At 41.7% G+C, this 22,843-nt stretch overlaps 1 protein-coding gene across 5 annotated transcripts in view; it reads right to left on the bottom strand.

Annotated features, from left to right (window-relative positions):
* Positions 1-217: 217 nt before the first annotated feature.
* LOC110495966 (muscleblind-like protein 2a) overlaps positions 218-22,843 on the bottom strand; it is a 99,661-nt gene continuing 77,035 nt past the window's right edge. For 4 of the 5 annotated variants that reach the window (XM_090208326.1, XM_090208324.1, XM_090208323.1 and 1 more), the window contains exon 7: positions 218-548. In XM_090208326.1, the coding sequence (XP_090064452.1) occupies positions 517-548 (32 nt within the window). In that variant the 3' untranslated portion in view covers positions 218-516. The remainder of the gene's footprint in view (positions 549-22,843) is intronic. The other variant, XM_090208322.1, reaches the window with a different exon arrangement.

The raw sequence follows: 22,843 nt of genomic DNA, 5'->3' as shown, positions 1-22,843 counted from the left end.
TATCTCCAATAAAGACATTCAAAAGTCAGAATGTAAAGCACAAACTACTGGAAAGTTCTTCAAAAGCAGCTGTAGTGAGTCAAGCATCTTGAGGTTACCTGAAATAGGTAAAAGCATATCTTTTTTATTTTCTAATTTATTTAATATCTATTTAACTAGTGTTAGTGTTTAAATACTGGAGAGTTGAGACCAAATCACGGACGCTGGACAGAGTTGATTTCAGTTGTAACAAAAGACAGTTTTAATGAGTCAAAGATATCTTGTCCCGCAGTTTTACGTGCACGGATCTAGTTCATATAACTCGGCAAGGAGTCAGGTGAAAAAGAGGCCTTATACAACGGTTACATTCATTTTTATACATAGAATAAAGTAGGTGGAGTCTTGTCGTTTTGGTCTTCTGACTGGTCACAAAGGGTTGGAGGCGGGCCTTGCTCTAGCCAGAGCGGGCCCCATTGGTGCACAGCAAAAGTCCTTTGCTCTTGGCACCCGACCAGTAGAGGGGGATGAGATGTGTGTTTATACAAGGAGATATTTGTGTGTCTGGAAATCTGATACAGGAGAGCAGAGGGGGTTGTGAAAGAAGAGAACAGAGGGGGTCAGTCTTATGGCTGGGTGTATGTGTTCTTGCGATGGAATGTCTTTGTTTATATGAGCTATGTGTATGAATATTTATATAACACTAGGCAAATTGAACTCAACAACATCGACACAGACACACATTACCTGCTATATTTAGCCAACAGGATTAACACAGAGAGAACTTGTCAAAATGCAATGCATGCTTCTGTAGTACGAGTAGGCTGGTATATACAGCATCATCGGTAACAATTGTGTACAAGCCACCTAGCTTATAAAATAATGGAGCTAGCGGTCATTAGTTACATTTCAACCATAGCGATAGCTTAATTGAGGCGCAATAGTTCACCGGCGAATGTCGAAACACCGGAAATAATAACTAAACCAACGAACGAGAAATGGTGGAGGCTACCAGAATGAAGAGAGACATTTGGCGAGTGAAAAACTTAGTTACATCGCCCGAATGAAGAGAGACATTTGGCTAGTGAAAAACTTAGTTACATCGCCCACTCCCTACCAGGTCTCTCATTATACCGCTATATGACTTTGTATGCGTTGTTTGTTGGCAACCTTGTTATTTATGACATTTTTGGAACGGATTTCTGTTGGAACGTTCCACAAATTACACACACTCCGTTTAATGATTGGAGTAAGGACAGTGGATTTACCATTTATGTTTGGTTTATAATTAATACTTTTGGATTGCTGATTAAGATGTAGCATATTGAATGCTAACGAAATGTACACTCTTTTCCAGAAGAGGGGTTTCATTATCTCGCTTTGGAATGTTTCCCGAGACTGTGGTTTTGGGTAGGGCAGTGAGTGAGATTGAGGCCGTAAACTACCAAATTAAAAAAGGCCTGACCGTTTTTACCTTAATTAGAATTACCGGATAATTTTGAAGATACGCGTGGCATGTGATGTCTACTATATAAAGTTCCACTCCACATGTAACTCTAAATGCCTACTGCTTGCTAAATATATTTTTTCAACAATATAATGAATGTTTATTTTAGACCTTTTTGCAAATTTATTGAAAATCAAATACAAAAGGTGAATTTGTCTCCCAGTGTAGGTTAAAAAGCAGACTGAACCAGGTTTTCCTCTTGGATTTTGCCTGGTGTTGGATTTGCCCCAAACGTAACACTTTGTATTCAGGACATAAAGTTCCTTTCTTTGCCACATTATTTGTACTTTAACTTTGGTGCCTTTTGCAAACAGGATGCATGTCTTAGAATATTTTATTATGTACAGGCTTCCTTTAATTATTATTTTCTTTAACTAGGCAAGTCAGTTAAGAACAAATTCTTATTTACAATGACGGCCTACACTGGCCAGACCCAGAAAGTTCAACAAAATAAAATGACACCCCTGTCGAAAGATAACATTTTGTTGATCTTTACTACGTCTCCTATAGCTGCCGTTTCCATTACATGTGTCACAGTGTTTTTTGAGACGTTGCTTTTGTTGAATAACCCTGGGTCAATGGAAACCTGCCTACTGATATGCATAATACGTTATTGCAGTGGACAACAGTGTCCATTATTTTCAGCATGGGACACTAACAACTTTGGTTTACTGCTGCAACAATTTAAGATTGGCAACTCTGACAAAACCAAAGTTCAATGTCCTTCAATGCAGTCTCGATTCAATGGCCTATCAATAATGAAAAACAATCAGCCATATTTATATCTCCCAGTTAGATATAAAGAAATTAGTGAAGTTGCTGGAGCTTCATCCAGGAATGAGCGAGTTCCTAAAATGGACTGCTCACTTAGTCATTTATGTAACTAAATAGAGAGGTATCATCATCATATGACTTAACTCTGTGAAAGAAGGCATACATCATCCTGCAAGTAACCCAGTAAACGATACTCAATATTAAATGTTTTCCATTGCAAACATGATGGTAGATATACTTTAGGACGCTGATACTTCCTCAAATCACAGGTGTCAAAATCCATTACTGAAGGTGCCAGTCTGCACTGCAGGTTTGTCTTCTTTTCCTTTGAAAAGCTCTGCATTAGACCTGGAAAAATCATGGGTGTGGACTCCCTACTCCTGGGCCCAATGCAGGCTAAAATATTGGCCCCATGTAGGTTGCCCACGTTGGGCCAATGCACCTTTGCTCATTGGCTCCACATTGGCCCTAAAGCAGTTGGCCCCAAGGGCATCCCTCTCCATTTGGACTCCAATATGAGTTTATGGTATTGGCCCTATGCAAATGTATCAGTTTTATCTATTATTTATCTACAATTTCTTTACCATTACTTTATTACAATTTAACTAAAATATAAAGTGTACAATTTCCAAGTGTTATAGGTATTTAGTGAACGTGTATCAGAAAGACAACCAAGTTGTTACTATCATACTTAAACTGTATTTGTACAATTTCTTTTTTTTAACGAGGCAAGTCAGTTAAGAACAAATTCTTATTTACAACGACGGCCTACACCGGAGCAACTGTGCACTGCCCTATGGGACTCCAATCACAGCTGGATGTGATACAGCCTGGATTCGAACCAGGGACTGGTCCCTTGAACCACCTTCTTGAACCGAGGTGCCTTAAACCACTGCGCCACTCTGTAAAAATATAACATGTTATTGAGACTGTGTGGGCATAGGCAGACACTAATTGGAGAATGCATTTCATGGCTAATGGGCTAAAAATGTCAGTACACATTTTGATTGAGAAATGATGCAATAGCCAAAATAAAAAAAATAGCACTACACCACTGCCTAGTACACACTAGCTAGTACCTAGCTTCTAATTCTAAATGTAATTTCACCACCAGTGCTGTTGGTGGCTGTAACATACCATCCTCTCTGGCACCATTCAACATCTCATATCATATCTCTCACAGCATCTGTGGCATGAGAAGGTACACTACATGGACAAAAGTATGTGAACACCCCTTCAAATTAGTGGATGCGGCTATTTCAGCCACACCGGATGCTGACAGGTGTATAAAAATCAAGCACACAGCAATGCAATCTCCATAGACAAACATTGTCAGTAGAATGGCCTGTACTGAAGAGCTCAGTGACTTTCAATGTGGCACCGTCATAGGATGCCAGCTTTCCAACAAGTCAGTCAACTTTCTGCCCTGCTAGAGCTGCCCCGGTTAACTGTAAGTACTGTTCTTGTGAAGTGGAAATGTCTAGGAGCAACAATGACTCAGCCGTGAAGTGGTAGGCCACACAAGCTCACAGAACAGGACCGCTGAGTGTCCTCGGTTGCAACACTCACTACTGAGTTCCAATCTGCCTCTGGAAGCAACGGCAGCACAATTAATGTTCGTTGGGAGCTTCATGAAATGGGTTTCCATGGCCGTGCAGCTGCACACAAGCCTAAGCTCACCATGCGCAATGCCAAGCGTCGGCTGGAGTGTTGTAAAGCTCGCCACTATTGGAGTGATGAATCATGCTTCACCATCTGACTAGAGTCTCCTGACCCAATGTATAGTGTCAACTGTAAAGTTTGATCTGGGACTAAGGAATAATGGTCTGGGACTCATTTTCATAGTTCGGGCCCCTTAGTTCCAGTGATGGGAAATCTTAACGCTACAGCAGATAATAACATTCAAGACAATTCTGTGCTTCCAACTTTGTGGCAACAGTTTGGGGAAGGCCTTTTCCTGTTTCAACATGACAATGCCCCTGTGCACCCAGCGAAGTCCATACAGAAATGGTTTGTAAAGATCGGTGTTGAAGAACTTGACTGGCCTGCACAGAGCCTTGACCTCAACCCCATCGAACACCTTTGGGATGAATTGGAACGCCGACTGCGAGCGAGGCCTAATCGCCCAACATCAGTGCCCGACCTCACTAATGATCTTGTGGCTCGCAGTCGGCATAGCAATGTTACAACATCTAGTGGAAAGCCTTCCCAGAAGAGTGGAGGCTGTTATTGCAGCAAAGGGGGGACCAATTCCATATTAATGCCCATGATTTTGAATGAGATGTGTAGTGTAAATTGAGTACTGAGAGAGACTTGGTCATCTCTTCAAACAATCATACTTATTTAATAGCGATTTAATTATTGCAATAATGAAACAGTCAGCCCAACAGTCTTGACTGTTAGGCTGAGAGCCTTCCTTTTACAGACAATGCACAGTTTATATAGCTAATACCCAGAATGCTTGGTTCCACCCCTCCCATATGGATTGGGGGCACCATAAGCCACTTTGGATTCATCCTCTGGTCATCTGCCTCTGGTTCTGTCTCCCAGATGCCAGGATAACTAGGAATACTAAGGCCTTTGTTCTGTTCCTTCAGGCTATCTCGGTTACAACCACCCCACATCCTGTCCATGGAATACATTTTCCTCAGTGCACCACTGATCATAGAATGGAATGTGGCTGTAAAGTGTTATCACCCTCTAGTAAAACCTATTTCCTCGACTCCCAGACTAGCTGCAGGAAGCTAGAGTGAACACCAAAAAAACGCAGGCCAGTCTTACTCTTAGTTAAAGATATATCGAACAAATCAGGTAAGTATGTCATTTTTCTATCACAGATGTTCAATGCCATATAGTGTATCTGCTGGAGCCAGACCCTTTTGTGGAGATGTGAGTATACATTTGGTGTGTGTGCATGAGAAGTGAAGCACATCACAAAAGCCCAGATTCTTCTCTTTCCAGCCATACCTTTCACTCATCATCAGTGGAATCTCCCTGTTTTGTGTTTTCCCAATGTGGTTAATAAGATGGGCCTTGACAGTCAGCTGTGTATGTATCCATTTATTTTCTTGATAGATTTACTTTGCAAACTTGCTTTCTTTACTCCATGCTTGTAATCCTTATATTTATATTCTGAGAGTAAATTCATTACACACACACACACACTGGGTATTTGTTGGGTCATTCCACCAATTAAGTAGCCTACCTTTTTAGGGTAGTGTACCTTTGTAAAAAAAAAAAACATTTGGTGAAAACCTGGAGAAATGTTGGAGATAAGTGGGTTGAAGTCTTCCTAGGAGTCACAGCAGTTTTGGCACTTTAGCAAGTCTATAAAGAATCAGATTTACAGTGCATTTGGAAAGTTAGAAACAAGATCAGTTTTTTTGCCGAAATGAGACCGTAAGAGATTAGTTGTTTTGGGGGTTGGTTAATCCGTTTAGGGACTCAGATACTCCAAGGATTATCAGAAGCGGGTCTGGGTATATTGAAGTCTCCAAAACTTCAGAGAGGATCCCAAAAATTACACAACAATAACCGTGCAAGCTAGTGCATAAGGCAAAGCAGTGGAGTAGTGTACTCTGCGCAGCCTGACATTTATCACACGTAGGGGATGTATCAGGAAATATCCTATGCAATTTAGTTTTGGAATAGTGTAATCTGTGTAATACCTTGAATTGTATGAGACGATGTCTGGAATTAATGGAGCAACCCCCCTTGGGTTGTGCCGTGGCGGAGATCTTTGTGGGCTATACTCGGCCTTGTCTCAGGATGGTAAGTTGGTGGTTGAAGATATCCCTCTAATGGTGTGGGGGCTGTGCTTTGGCAAAGTGGGTGGGGTTATATCCTTCCTGTTTGGCCCTGTCTGGGGGTGTCTTCGGATGGGGCCACAGTGTCTCCTGACCCCTCCTGTCTCAGCCTCCAGTATTTATGCTGCAGTAGTTTATGTGTCGGGGGGCTAGGGTCAGTTTGTTATATCTGGAGTACTTCTCCTGTCCTATTCGGTGTCCTGTGTGAATTTAAGTGTGCTCTCTCTAATTCTCTCTTTCTTTCTCTCTCTCGGAGGACCTGAGCCCTAGGACCATGCCTCAGGACTACCTGACATGATGACTCCTTGCTGTCCCCAGTCCACCTGGCCGTGCTGCTGCTCCAGTTTCAACTGTTCTGCCTTATTATTATTGGACCATGCTGGTCATTTATGAACATTTGAACATCTTGGCCATGTTCTGTTATAATCTCCACCCGGCACAGCCAGAAGAGGACTGGCCACCCCACATAGCCTGGTTCCTCTCTAGGTTTCTTCCTAGGTTTTGGTCTTTCTAGGGAGTTTTTCCTAGCCACCGTGCTTCTACACCTGCATTGCTTGCTGTTTGGGGTTTTAGGCTGGGTTTCTGTACAGCACTTTGAGATATCAGCTGATGTACGAAGGGCTATATAAATAAATTTGATTTGAGGTGTGGATATACTCCAAGCTATCTTCCCAGTCTGCCACAGAAATGTCAGTCCCTAGTTCTTCCTCCCATTTTGCCTTAATGGCATCTGTAGAAGGTGTGCTAACAGATTGAAAAGCATCATATAGACGCGATATCAGTTTGTCTGAGGTGGGGCATATTTTGATGCATCCGTCAAACATGGAAGGTTTAGCATTCCCAAATGTTGGGAGGTGTTTTCTAACGTAGTCTCTAATTTGTAGGTATCTGAAAAAATGTATTCTGGGAAGATTATAAGTTTCCCTCAGCAACTCAAAGGAAGCAAAGGTCCCTTCTATGTATAAATCCCCTATGGTACTTATCCCCAACTCTCCCCATCGCTCAAAGGTGTTATCAATGTTAGAAGGGGCAAAGGAGGGATTCCTGGCGACAGGGAGCATGAATGACATTGGTCTAAACTCAAAGTGGACTTTAATTTGCTTCCAGATTCGGACTGTGCTATGTATAATAGGATTGTTACAATAAAGTGACATCTCCAGATTGACAGGCAACAAAATCACAGCGCCAATAGAGAAGGGGTGACACTCCTCACGCTCCATACTAAGCCAGCTGGATGCCGGAAGTGCGTCATCCAGCAGAAACGTAACAGCGCGGAGGTTAGCGGCCCAGTAATAAAATATAAGTCTGGGAGAGACAATCCTCCTTCCATCTTGGATTTACAGAGTTTTTTTTTAACCTATCCTGTGTGTTTTATAATCCCAGATGAAAGTATTGATAATTGAGTCCAGTTGTTTATGAAAGGATTCAGGTATGAATACTGGGATGTTCTGATATAGGTAGAGCAGTTGTGGGAGGAAGACCATTTTAACGGCATTAATTCTTCCGAACAGAGAAATTGGGAGAGTTCTCCTAAATAGTATGTTTGCCTTGAGTTTTTGCATCAGAGAGGGGAAATTATCTTTAAATAGTAAGGAGTATTGTTTGGTAACTACAATTCCTAGGTAGGTACATTTTTCTGAAGATAACTTAACTGGGAGATGTTCTAGCCAGGAGGTGTTTTGCGACCGTATGGGCATTAATTCACTCTTGTTCCAATTTATTCTGTATCCCGAGAAGGTACCAAACAAATTGATCACATCAAGAATAGCTGGGATACTAGCCTGGGGTTCGGTTACATAGAGGAGGGTGTCATCTGCGTATAGGGAAATATTATTTAGAGTATCTTTAGTATTATAGCCGTGTATTGCTGCATGAGATCTAATCGTCTGAGCGAGAGGTTCGATAATTAGGGCGAAGAGCATAGGCGATAGCGCACAACCCTACCTTGTCCCTCTGTAAAGGTTAATTCGGGGCGACAATGATTGGTTAGTGAGTATTCTGGCACAGGGGTTCCTATATAAAAGCTGGATCCAATTTATGAACCCATCTCCAATATTACATTTCTGTAGGACCTTGAATAGATAGGGCCACTCAACTTGGTCAAAGGCCTTTTCGGCGTCCAGAGATATGACGGCAAGGTCGACGTTGGGTAACCTCTGAGAATACATAATGTTGAAGAGGCGCCTGAGATTGAAGAATGAGTTTCTGTTAGGGATAAAGCCGGTCTGGTCCAAATGGACCAATTTGCCAATTAAAGTGCTAAGCCTGTTAGCCAGAGTTTTTGCTAAAATAATTTGGTCTGTATTAAGGGGAGATATTGGTCTGTATATGACCCTACCTCTTCCGGATCTTTACCCTTCTTATGTATAACTGTAATGAACGCTTCATCCAAAGTAGATAGGAGAGCTCCATCCTCATTGGCCTGAACAAACATTTTGTGCAGGTAGGGAGAGAGCATGTCGCTGAATGTTTTATAGAATTCACCAGGGTATCCATCTGGGCCCGGGGTCTTGCCACTCTTTAGAGATTTAATTGTTTCTCGAATTTCATCGAGAGATATTTCCTTATTCAGGAAGTTAAAATCTTCCTGGTTCAGGGCAAAAATGTTTGCATAATTAAGGGGTTAGGATCCGCTTTAGATGTATATAGTCTCATAAAACTGACGGAATCTGTCATTGAGGTCTTTGGGGGAAGAGAGTAATTCCCCAGATGCAGATTTAACCCTGTGAATCATTCGGTCACTCACATTTTTTCGAAGTTGTCTGGCGAGTAATTTGTGTGGTTTGTCACCAAACTCAAAATATTTTTGCTTGGCATAGAGAAAAGATTTAGCAATTTTAGCTGAGAGAATCTGATTATATTCAAATTTTAAAGAGGATTTTTTTTATGTTTCTCCATAGATGGATGGCTAGCATTCTCCCTATCCAGTAAGTGAATTTGTCCCTCCAGTTCTTCCAGTTTTCCTCTGTTTTGCCTACTCCTGGCAGCCTGAAAGGAGATGATACAGCCTCTCAGATAAGCCTTCAGTGTTTCCCCCAATAATGCTGGGGAAGTCTCTGTGTTGTCGTTGGTATCAAATATTTTTTTTATTTGGTCTTTAAGATATTCACAGAATGTTGGTTCTGTGAGAAGCTGAGAATTCAACCTCCAGACCCTCTCGTTTGGTACAATGTCACCCAATCTCTGGGAGAAGGTGAGTGGACTGTGGTCCGAGATTATAATATCATGATACCTTACATTACAGGTATAGGGGAGTAGTCTAGCATCCAACAAAAAGTAGTCAATTCGAGTGTAAACATTGTGAACATGAGAGTAAAAGGAGTATTCCCTACCCGTAGGGTTAGCGATCCTCCATATATCAAATAAGTTCGAATTTTTTATGTAGGTATTCAAGAATTCGCTTGAATAGGAGGTAAGGGTTCGGCGGGTAGAGGTTCTATCCAAATATTGGTCTAGCACACAGTTAAGGTACCCTCCAATGACCAGATTAGTATGGGAGATATCTGGAATCAGGGCAAGGACTCTTTTGAAAAAATAGGGGTTATCAATGTTTGGCCCATAGATATTTAGTAGAGTTACTGAGGTAGAGTGGATTTCCCCTATTACGATCACATACCGACCCTCTTTATCCGCAGTAGTGGTTTTATGTAGAAAGGGAATTATTTTCCGTAACAGAATCGCTGTTCCTCTCGTTTTGGCAGAGAAGTTAAGCGATACACTTGCCCCACCCACCTACAATTAAGTCTGCTATGAGAGTTATTTTTCAGATGGGTTTCTTGCAAAAATATAATATCAGACGAGAGTGCTTTCAAGTGGGCTAGGACCTTGCCTCTCTTAATTGGTTCGTTTAAACCCCTGACATTCCAGGAAGTGAATGTAAGCCTCTCGTTTGTAGTTCCTATGGTGGCCTGCATAACATGTAACTCGATAAAAAGGTAAGAAAGCGCACCAAGCCATCATGATCAGCATATGTAGCACCTACACCCGAGCAGTATCCAACCCATCCCTCCCCCTGCAAGCACCTTTGCTTCCCACCCTGTTCCCCTAATTCCCCCAACACCCCCCCCCCCCTCCTGCACAAACAGGAGAGGGAAAAAAAAAAGAATAAACACATTGTCTGGCCGATGCCAAAGAAGCACGGCGCAACCTCGAACAAGAGGTAAAACAAAAATAAAATCCCAACTATACGTTCACCTCTCACTATCCTAGAACTTCTACTAACATATGAACTGAGGAGGCTCCCGCGAATAAAGTGTTCAGTTAGCATCTAATAAACCTAAACAGAATAAGTTGCAACTTAAACATATTGCGCACTTAAGCGTCATCCTGGGTCAATCCCAGAGATAAGCAAGATATAGCCTCAAGATTATATTGCTAAGCAATGCCGGTCAAAAAATAAACCATCCGCAACCGACATAGTCAGCCGTACCTTTACATACTGTGGGTCAGGAGATCGGAACAAGGATTTTGCTAAATTAAATGTACGCCCCCAATAAAAAAATATATATATAAAAACAAATATATATATATATATACATACAGACACATTTCTTTCCTTTTTAAGATTAAATAAATAAAATATTATATATATACATACATATCCACACCCACACATACATACACACACAAAAAAATGCATATATAAAAATATATATTTAAAAAATATGTATATACATCCATATGCACATGCACACATACATTCATACCCCACTGATTTAAAATATACACATACATAATACTAAAATGCTAAGAAAAAATAGTAATAAAGTACAAATAGTAATTATATGTACGCACACCTACACAGACATAAGCACTACAGAGGGCTGTTGGGACTCTAGTCGGGAGAGAGGCCCACGGCCAGGCAAAGGCAGAACGGCACAAAACATCAACTTGCTAACCAGGTGTCTGCGTCTGCCCCTTCCCAACCACCACCCCCAGTCCCCTGCAAGCAATAAATAAATGGTATGGTAGTAAGAATAATGTAAGGATTGTAAAATAAATAACGAAACAAAACAAAAGTGGGGGAATATAAGTATATCCGTCCGAAGGTGTCAGTGATCAAACCTGGAAGTAAAAATATGCATCGCTCTGAGCACAGCCGGGATGAAAGTGAATTTAACGTTAAATGAGAGCTCTGACCGCCATCCATTGGTCTGCTCAGCGTCTTACATGTTCGGTAGCCCTTGTTGAGCCCGTTTAATACGTTTTCACCCAATATGGTATAGTATGGATTCGAGTCCATGAGCAGACCCTAACACGCAATAACAAGGCACTCTAACCTGTACGGGGGATTGGTGTATATCCCCGGATAAACTTCTCTGCGTCCAAAACCAAGGAGAGACAAATCTTCTCACCGGAAGGTGGGCTAATTCTTAGTCTTGCAGGGAAGAGTAAGGCTGGGCGAAGATGGAGTTTGTAGAGTTTGGTCATGACATCTCTGTAGTCGGTGCGATGCTTTGCCACATCGGGCGCATAATCCTCATATACACGGAATGGATGCCCTTTATGTGACAGGTTGCCCCTCATTCGAGCTTCACGCAGGATAAGATCCTTGGTCTTGAAACTATGACAACAGATGATTACTGGGCGAGGATGTTGACCCGGTCCAGGCACTGGGACAAGGGAGCGATGTGCACGGTCCAGCTGGGGATCCGAAGCCAAAACATTCGATCCCATTGCATCCTTTAATAGCTTGGCAAAGAAGTCGGTGGGGCGAGAGCCCACCTCCACCCCCTCTGCCAGACCAACAACGCAAAGGTTATTACGTCTGGATCGGCCCTCCAGGTCCACCACTTTCACAGAAAGCCTCTGCACACTATCCTGCAATGGCGTGCATAGCTTCTCTAACTCGTCGATCCTACCAGCGTTGAATTCAGAAGCTTTCTCACGGTCCACAATACTCTGGCCATGCGAAGCGACCGTTCGAATGATGCTCTCGATTTTGGTGTCCAGTTCAGCAATAGTGGCCTTAAGATCCTCAGCTATAGCCCGTACGGGAGTTGTAGCGATGAGACAAGATAGTAGCTACTACAACAATTGGATACCACGAAATTGGGGAGAAAAAGGGGTAAAATTAAAAATAAAAAAAAAAAGATCCTCAGCTATGGCAACACGTAGCTCCCCCAAAGCCCGGTTAAGTTCTGTAAGTGTCACGTTGTTGCATGTGCCTCCCGCCATGTCTGTCTCGTTGTTTAGTGGGGAGTAGGCCTCCGCTGTGGATTTATTGTCCTTTGGTCGCTTATTACTCGGCATTTTCATATAAAAAGTTACAATCTTGAATTAGAAAGAAACGTTTGTTGTAAAAAGTGCCATAAAGTAGGTTAAATTAGATAATTTCGCAAAAAAGTTGCAGGAGCCTCTCACACACAGCCGTTCACTCCAACATGCTAGCTCCGCCCCCTGGAATATGCAGATTTAAAGAGGAGTCAGTAATTTGCTTTCTAATAATCATGATCTTTTCCTCAAAGAAGTTCATGAATTTATTACTGCTGAAGTGAAAGCCATCCTCTATTGGGGAATGCTGCTTTTTAGTTAGCTTTGCGACAGTTTCAAAAAGGAATTTCGGATTTGTTCTTATTTTCCTCAATTAAGTTGGAAAAATAGGATGATTGAGCAGCAGGGAGGGCTCTTCGATACTGCACGGTACTGTCTTTCCAAGCTAGTCGGAAGACTTCCAGTTTGGTGTGGTGCCATTTCCGTTCCAATTTTCTGGAAGCTTGCTTCTGGAAGCTTACTCTGGTATTTTCTGTATACCAGGGAGCTAGTTTCTTTATGAGAAATGTTTTTAGTTTTTAGGTGTGCAACTGCATCTAGGGTATTGCGCAAGGTTAAATTGAGTTCCTCAGTTAGGTGGTTAACTGATTTTTGTCCTCTGACGTCCTTGGGTAGACAGAGGGAGTCTGGAAGGACATCAAGGAATCTTTGTGTTGTCTGTGAATTTATTGCACAACTTTTGATGCTCCTTGGTTGGGGTCTGAGCAGATTATTTGTTGCAATTGCAAACGTAATAAAATGGTGGTCCGATAGTCCAGGATTATGAGGAAAAACATTAAGATCCACAACATTTATTCCATGGGACAAAACTAGGTCCAGAGTATGACTGTGACAGTGAGTAGGTCCAGACATATTGGACAAAACCCACTGAGTTAATGATGGCTCCGAAAGCCCCTTGCGAGAGGGTCTGAGGACTTTTCCATTTGAATATTAAAGTCACCAAAAATTAGAATATTATTTGCTATGACTACAAGGTCCGATAGGAATTCAGGGAACTCAATGAGGAACGCTGTATATGGCCCAGGAGGCCTGTAAACAGTAGCTATAAAAAGTGATTGAGTAGGCTGCATATATTTCATGACTAGAAGCTCAAAAGACAAAAACATCATTTTTATTTTTGTAAGTTAAAATTTGCTATCGTAAATGTTAGCAACACCTCCGCCTTTGCGGGATGCACGGCTTCAGCCATCAGGCTGAAGCCATGTTTCAGTCAGGCCAATCACATCAAGGTTATGATCAGTGATTAGTTAATTGACTATAATTGCCTTTGAAGTAAGGGATCTAACATTAAGTAGCCCTATTTTGAGATGTGAGGTATCATGATCTCTTTCAATAATGACAGGAATGGAGGTGGTCTTTATTCTAGTGAGATTGCTAAGGCGAACACCGCCATGTTTAGTTTTGCCCAACCTAGGTCGAGGCACAGACACGGTCTCAATGGGGATAGCTGAGCTGACTACACTGACTGTGATCTTGGCACTCCTCCACCATTCTAAAAATATTTTGGAAGCTATAGAAATGCATTCATTAATGTTTCACATTAATTCTATTACATAGCCTAAACCTCAGTTTTGGAAGATATTCACTTTATGGCCAAATTAACCTTTTTTTGTCCATTTTGCCACTGGAATAAAGGTTTCTGATTTAATATCGATGTCACATATGCCATTTTTCAACGAGATACATCAGTTTTCGAGTTCAGTTCTGCTTCAATACTTCTGTAACCCACTTACACTGTCTGCGCTGATCTGAACACACAGGATAAGGGAAGGCAAATGTCAGAATACTTTCACATGTCAAAATCAAATATAAGTATTTGTAAAGGAAAGGATGCTATTTTAGACCATTCATAAGGATCATTTATCTGAAAGGAATTCTCAATTTACAGTAGCGAGACAGATCAGCACAGCGATATACAAACACAACGCCAGATGCCTCACATCTGATCTAAAAACCAATAATAATAACGCGTTTCATTGGAACGTTGCAAGAACATTCCTGTGTCCATGGACGTTTAAAACACAGGACATTCTGTCATGGTCCCCTGGAGGTTTTTTGTTTAGTTTCCGGCTTGTTCCGGGTATGTACCTAAAGACATTTTCAGGACCTCCACCGATGGTCCTAAAGAATCGTCTCCTAAAAACCGTTTCATTACACAACACCACTTGTTACTGTTGCCGAGCCCAGCAAGGCCCTGATTGGTGGACCACTAATCCATTCACAGCTCTAGGTCCGTTGGTAATGTTAGGGACACCCCCCACACAAACAGCACTTTCAACATACAGCGTTTGTATGTTGAAAGTAGCAAGAGGTGGTGTGTAAAGAAACACATTTATTTTTAAGAATGTTTCTTTGGGACCATTAGGTGTTTAAAAAAAACACGAATTTAGGCATGTCCCCAGAACAAGCTGGGAACTAGACAAAAAAAAAACATGGGATCATGAGAGAACGTCCTATGTTTTAAATGTAATTGGACACAGGACTGTTCTTGCACCTTTTGCCATGAAACATGTCTAGAACACTAATATCTTATATTCTGAGAACATGGCAACCATGTTCTGTGTGTGTTTGGTGTGACATTGTGAGAATGGTCTGTTGGAAACAGTCCTTGTACATCACAGGAAAATTATAGGTAATAACTTAACGAGACTCTTAAGGGACCATTCTCTAAAGTTGTGGGAATGTTTATTTTTGGGAAGTTGGTGTCTACATGTCAGCTAGGCCTAGTTATTTCTACTTGTATGTCTTCATTCCTTAAAAACAACAAAATATAATATAATGCATGATTTACTAAATTGATAACAATTCATCCTATGAGCTCTACTTATTTGGTTTCTTCTCATTTGTATTATGGATGCTCGATGCTGATTGGTTAAAACCACATTCCAGTAGTTGTTTATCCTGGTTGTGGTCTCTGTTCAGCTATTACATTCCACTCCTTGCCACTTTGGAAAATGACAGGATCGGCAAGGAGTGGAATGTAAGCTAAAATGACTGGTACACAGACTAGTAGTTTCTACACCGAACAAAAATATAAACGCAACATGTAAAGTGTTGGTCCCATGTTTCATGAGCTGAAATAAAAAATACCAGAAATGTTCCATACACACAAAAAGCACATTTCTCTCATATTGTGTGCACACATTTGTTTACATCCCTATTGGTGAGCCATTTGGTTTGACTCACTGTCATCACAACCTATGTCACTCTACACAGAGAATATACTAATAGTCGGTGACAATAATTTGGCCTAGGTGGTGACCTTCTTTCCCGGTCAGGGTTGTGCTGAGGTCCAGCTCCTAGTCTGCTTTCTGACAGATACAGCATCACCTTTGTATGTGTTTGTGTGTTCTATGTGACATGATTTGTGTTATGTCCCAATTCGCTACCTCAGGGGTTCAGCTTCAGAACCAAATGAGGAATTAACTATCCTACAACGACCCAAGGTAAGAACAAATAGTATTATAAAGGTATTAACTCGTGACCTACCTCTCACATGCCCAGTGCCCACTTTGGGTCCCGACCCACAGTTTAAGAAACTCTGCTTTACCTCCCTAAGTGTGCACACATACCTCATCATTGACTTTAAAGCATTGGATTGAGTTATATATTTTTTTCATTCTGGTTTGTATTTAAAACCCAGCAATTCAATATGATTTCAGATTTTCTGGTCAAAGAGCACTGAACACATTTTTATCGGCCATATATTTTTTTATAATAACATAAATTGAATACCAATGCACAAATCAAATCAAATTAAATCATGCTACAATGCTACAATGCCCGTAAGAACCCTGATAATAGTACTTATATAATTAAGAACTCCTTGTTTGGTTTACAGGTATTGGAGAGGGTTGCAGAGGAGGTTGCAGAGTGAGCGAGCACTTGACTCCCCTGTACCATAGATGGTGTCCAGATAATTGTGTAATCCGGTGTGTGTGTGTGTGTGTCAATCAGAGTGCAGATTTTTCCAAACCCATTTGGAAAAAATTAATTGTTGAAATTATAAATGTGTTAATTATTCATATTTAATTGGTGTAAGCCTGTGTGTTGTGTGTTCGTGATATGTGTGTGCAAATAAGATTACAGATTTCTCCAAACCTGTTTTAAAAATGAATTGTTAACTGAAATGATAAATGTGTTAATTGTTTATATTTAATTGTGTAATCCTGTGTGGTGTTTGTGTGTACACATCTTCTAAATAAAATGTTAGATATATTTTGTTTAATTCATGCATAATTATGAGAAAGTTAAGAAAACCATGTATGGGAGTTCCTTACTTTGTAACCTTCAGAGAACATTCCCAGAATGTTCCTACTTTGTAACCTTCAGAGTGCGTTCTTAACTTTAATGTTCCCAGAACGTTCCCCACTACCTTCAATACAACCAAAGGAGAACGTTCAAAGAATGTTAAGAAAACCATCTATTTGAACCTTTAGGGAACATGGGTGCAATGATCAGGGAACATTACCACAACCTTCAGAACCAAAATGTGTTATCTTGGTGTTACTGAATAGAGCAAGTTCTCAAGGTGTTTGTGGAGGCTGGGCATTGCGGTAATTTGGCCATTCTAAGGCTCTGGTGGAATTTTCTATACAGCTTGCCGAGTGCTGGCGAGATCACGGATCTGGTGGCATTTCGGAGAAGCCCCAGATCCATGCTTTCTTTGGAGGGGTGGATTTTGCTCAATAGGAAAGTTACAACAACAAAAAATGCATCGGGTCAATGTTGTCACAGTTGCTTCTTATTGAAAAAGCAGCTGCTAACGTTAGTTTGCTATAGCTAGCTATCCTCATCCTCCATTTCTGAGTGAATTTGTGTCAACTTTTTTTCTACCTAGCAAAATAAGTGAGCTAAAAAAAATGGTGTGCTACAATATGTCGATAACATTGCTATCGACTAGTAAATATCTAACCTCTCATGGACAGATTCTTGTGGACAGATGAACCGGCCATTGTTCTCTGAAGATCCTCTCAGGCTCTGTGAGGTTGGATGGGGAGCGTTGCTGCACAGCTATTTTCAGGTCTCTCCACAGATATTTGATCTGGTTCAAGTCCGGGCTCTGGCTGGACCACTCAAGGACATTCAGAGACTTGTTCAAAAGCCACTCCTGTGTTGTCTTGGCTGTCTGCTTAGGGTCATTGTCCTGTTGGATTGTGAACTTTCACCCCAGTCTGAGATCCTGAGCTCTCTGGAGCAGGTTTTCTTTAAGGAGCTCTCTGTAGTATGCTATGTTCATCTTTGCCTCAATCCTGACTAGTCTCCCAGTTCCTGCCACTGAAAAACACCCCCACAGCATGATGCTGCCACCACCATGCTTCACCTTAGGGATGGTGATTTCCTCCAGATGTGACATTTGGCATTCAGGCCAAAGAGTTCAATATTAGTTTCATCCGACCAGATGATCTTGTTTCTCATGGTCTGAGATTTTATGTGCCTTTTAGCATTCAGGCCAAAGAGTTCAATATTAGTTTAATCAGACCAGATAATCTTGTTTCTCATGGTCTGAGATTTTAGGTGCCTTTTAGCAAACTCCAAGCGGGCTGTCATGTTCCTTTTACTGAGGAGTGGCTTCCATCTGGCCACTCTACCATAAAGGCCTGATTGGTGGAGTGCTGCAGAGATTGTTGTCCTTCTGATAGGTTCTCCCATCTCCATAGAGGAAATCTGGAGCTCTGTCAGAGTGACCATCGGGTTCTTGCTCACCCCCCCCCCCCCCCCCGAATAAGGCCCTTCTCCCCCGGTTGCTCAGTTTGGCAGGGTGGTCAGCTCTAGGAAGAGTCTTGGTGGTTTCAAACTTCTTCCATTTAAGAATGATGGAGGCCATTGTGTTCTTGGGGACCTTCAATGATGCAGAAATGTTTTGTTACCCTTCCCCAGATCTGTACCTCGACACAATCCTGTCTCGGAGGTCTATGGACAATTCCTTCGACCTCATGGCTTAGTTTTTGGTCTAACATGCAATGTCAACTGTGGGAACTTATGAAGACTGGTGTGTGTGCCTTTGAATTTACCACAGGTGGATTCCAATCAAGTTGTAGAAACATCTCAGGGATGATCAATGGAAACAGGATGCACATGAGCTCAATTTTGAGTCTCATAGCAAAAGGTCTGAATACTTATGTAAATAAGGTATTTCTGTTTCTTATTTTGAATACATTTACACAAAAAAAATTGTAATTCATTTTAGAATAAGCCTGTAAAGTAAAAAAATGTGGAAAAAGTCAAGAGGTCTGAATTATTTCCAAATACACTGGCTGTGATTACGAGCAGCAGTTCTTCCTGGTTTTGGGTTTTCATCATTGATTATTTGGACGAATCAGGATTGGAGCGAATGCATTTCCTTTTGGCCATGATAAACACGAGTGAAATTAGCGGAAGGGAGGGGTTTGGCCTAAAGTTTCCATCAGGGTTGCCAGGTCTAAGCAAAAATGTCTAGTCCAATGACCACTCAACCTGCACAAATGGCCTAAAAAGTATCCCCAAAATTATTTTCACAGCAAGAGACGAGTTGCCATATTTATACAATAAGCCCTTTTTCCATGACGTTATCGAGCAAATTAAGAAGGAATATCGTAGTAACTTGTAACGACGTTAGAAGCTAAATGAGGTTTTCCTAAAAATAATAATTGCGAGCTATGACATGTGTTATAAAGGAATTTGAATGCAGTACCAGTCAAAAGTTTGGACACCCCTACTCATTCCAGGGTTTTCTTTATTTTTAATATTTTCAAAACTATGAAATAACACTAGGAATCATGTAGTAACAGTGTTAAACAAAACAAAATATATTGGAGATTCTCCAAAGTAGCCACCCTTTGCCTTGATGACAGCTTTGCACACTCTTGGCATTCTCTCAACCAGCTACACCTGGAATGGAACAGTTTTGAAGGAGTTCCCCAGTGCTGAGCACTTATTGGCTGCATTTCCTTCACTCTGCAATCCAACTTATCCCAAACCATCGCAATTGGGTTGAGGTCAGGTGATTGTGGAGGCCAGATCATCTGATAAAGCACTCCATCACCCTTGGGCAAATAGCCCTTACACAGCCTGGAGGTGTGTTGGGTCATTGTCCTGTTGAAAAACAAATGATAGTCCCACTAAGCTCAAACCAGATGGGATGGCGTATCGCTACAGAATGCTGTTTTAACCATGCTGGTTAAGGGTGCATTGAATTCTCAATAAATCACTGTCAGTGTCACCAGCAAAGCACCATCACACCTCCTCCTCCATGCTTCACTGTGGGAACCACACATGCAGAGATCATCCGTTCACCTACTCTGCGTCTCACAAAGACACGATGGTTGGAACAAAAAATCTCAAATTTGGATTCATCCTTTAATTCAAATTTGCCATGGTTTGCTTAGATAAAGTCAGTTAGCCTATAGGCCTACACCTAATTTCAGATAGTTTACAGTGGCCTAGACAAGATGTAGGAAAGATGTAAACAGAATGATTTAGCAGCTTGCTTAGTTCAAATTAACAGAGTAATTTGTTCAACATGAATAGCGAGACAATTTCGAGGTTATAAGTGCTTATGTTTCCCAATAGCCTGCTGGAAGGCTACTGAGGATAGGGTCATCATTTCAACACTTAATAAAATATTAATAATATATACATTAACGTTCAAAAGTTTGAGTCACTTAGAAATGTCCTTGTTTTCCATGAAAACAGACATGTAATGAGTTAATACAATTATTTCAATTGAAATCATTATTTGTCTTTCAAACTTTGCTTTCGTCAAAGATTCCTCCATTTGCAGCAATTACAGCCTTGCAGACCTTTGGCATTCTAGTTGTCAATTTGTTGAGGTAATCTGAAAAGATTTCACCCCATGATTCCTGAAGCACCTCCCACAAGTTGGATTGGCTTGATGAGCACTTCTTACGTACCATACAGTCAAGCTGCTCCCACAACAGCTCAATAGGGTTGAGATCCGGTGACTGTGCTGGCCACTTCATTATAGACAGAATACCAGCTGACTGCTTTCTACCTAAATAGTTATTGCATAGTTTGGAGCTGTGCTTTGGGTCATTGTCCTGTTGTAGGAGGAAATTGGCTCCAATTAAGCGCCGTCCACAGGGTATGGCATGAAGTTGCAAAATGGAGTGATAGCCTTCCTTCTTCAATATCCCCTTTACCCTGTACAAATCTCCCACTTTACAACCACCAAAGCACCCCCAGACCATCACATTTCCTCCACCATGCTTGTGAGATGGCGTCAAGCACTCATCCAGCATCTTTTCATTTTTTTCTGCGTCTCACGAATGTTCTTCAAATCAAATTTGATTTGTCACATACGCATGGTTAGCAGATGTTAATGTGAGTGTAGCGAAACGCTTGTGCTTCTATTTCCGACCATGCAGTAATATCTAACAAGTAATCTAACAATTTCACAAAAACTACCTTATACACACAGGTGTAAAGGAATGAATAAGAATATGTACATAAAAATATATGGATGAGCGATGGCCAATCGGCATAGGCATGATGCAGTAGATGGTATAAAGTACAGTATATACATATGAGAAGTAATGTAGGGTATGTAAACAATATTTAAAGTGGCTAGTGATACAATTATTACATCCAATTTTTTATTATTAAAGTGGCTAGAGATGAGTCAGTATGTTGGCAGCAGCCACTCAATGTTAGTGATGGCTGTTTAACAGTCTGATGGACTTGAGATAGAAGTTGTTTAACAGTCTCTCGTTCCCAGCTTTGATGCACCTGTACTGACCTCGCCTTCTGGATGATAGCGGGGTAAACAGGTAGTGGCTCGGGTGGATGTTGTCCATGATGATCTTTTTGGCCTTCCTGTGACATTGGGTGCTGTAGGTGTCCTGGAGGGCAGGTAGTTTGCCCACGGTGATGTGTTGTGCAGACCTCACTACCCTCTGGAGAGCCTTACGGTTGTGGGCGGAGCAGTTGCCGTACCAGGCGGTGATACAGCCCGACAGGATGCTCTCGATTGTGCATCTGTAAAAGTTTGAGAGTGTTTTTGGTGACAAGCCAAATTTCTTCAGCCTCCTGAGGTTGAAGAGGCGCTGCTGCGCCTTCTTCACCACACTGTCTGTGTGGGTGGACCAATTCAGTTTGTCCGTGATGTGTAAGCCGAGGAATGTAAAACTTTCCACCTTCTCCACTACTGTCTCTTCGATGTGGATAGGGGGCTGCTCCCTCTGCTTTCCTGAAGTCCACGATAATCTCCTTTGTTTTATTGACATTGAGTGTGAGGTTATTTTCCTGACACCAGACTCAGAGGTTCCTCATCTCCTCCCTGTAGGCCGTCTCGTCGTTGTTGGTAATCAAGCCTACCACTGTAGTGTCGTCTGCAAACTTGATGATTGAGTTGGAGGCGTGCATGGCCACAGTCATGGGTGAACAGGGAGTACAGGAGGGCTGAGAACGCACCCTTGTGGGGCCCCAGTGTTGAGGATTAGTGTGGTGGAGATGTTGTTTCCTACCCTCACCACCTGGGGGCGGCCCGTCAGGAAGTCCAGGACCCAGTTGCACAGGGCGGGGTCAAACTTATTGACGAGTTTGGAGGGTACTATGGTGTTAAATGCTGAGCTGTAGTCGATGAACAGCTTTCTTACATAGGTATTCCTCTTGTCCAGATGGGTTAGGGCAGTGTGCAGTGTGATTGCGTTGTCTGTGGATCTATTGGGGCAGTACGCAAATTGAAGTGGGTCTAGGGTGTCAGGTAGGGTAGAGGTGATATGGTCCTTGACTAGTCTCTCAAAGCACTTCATGATGACGGAAGTGAGTGCTACGGAGCGAGTCATTTAGCTCCTTTACCTTAGCTTTCTTGGGAACAGGAACAAGGGTGGACATCTTGAAGCATGTGGGAACAGCAGACTGGGATAAGGATTGATTTAATATGTCCGTAAAAACACCAGCCAGCTCGTCGTTGAATTGCGACTCTACTTTGTCTCTATACTGACGCTTAGCTTGTTCGATTGCCTTGCGGAGGGAATATCTACACTGTTTGTATTTGGTCTGGTTTCCAGTCGCCTTGCCCTGATTAAAAGCCGGGGTCAGCGTTGTACGAGATATTCAGTTTCTTGGCAATTTCTCACATGGAATAGCCTTCATTTCCCAGACCAAGAATAGACTGACGAGTTTCAGAAGAAAGTATTTTGTTTCTGGCCATTCTGAGACTGTATTCAAACTCGCTGATGCTCCAGACACTCAACAAGTGTAAAGGCCAGTTTTATTGCTTATTTAATCAGAACAACAGTTTTCAGCTGTGCTAACATCATTTCAAAAGGGTTTTCTAGTGATCAATTTGCCTTTTAAAATGACAAACTTGGATTAGGTCACACAACGTGCCATTGAAACACAGGAGTGATGGTTGCTGACAATGGGCCTCTCTACGCATATGTAGATATTCCATTTAAAAAGTCAGCCATTTCCAGCTACAATAGTCATTTACAACATTAACAATGTCTACACTGTATTTCTGATTAATTTTATGTTATTTTAATGGGCAAAAAATGTGCTTTTC

The sequence above is a fragment of the Oncorhynchus mykiss genome, chromosome 18, assembly GCF_057628025.1.
Source record: "Oncorhynchus mykiss isolate SJ-2025 chromosome 18, ASM5762802v1, whole genome shotgun sequence".
NCBI classification, from domain to species: domain Eukaryota; kingdom Metazoa; phylum Chordata; class Actinopteri; order Salmoniformes; family Salmonidae; genus Oncorhynchus; species Oncorhynchus mykiss.
This window is presented reverse-complemented; position numbering and strand designations above follow the sequence as displayed.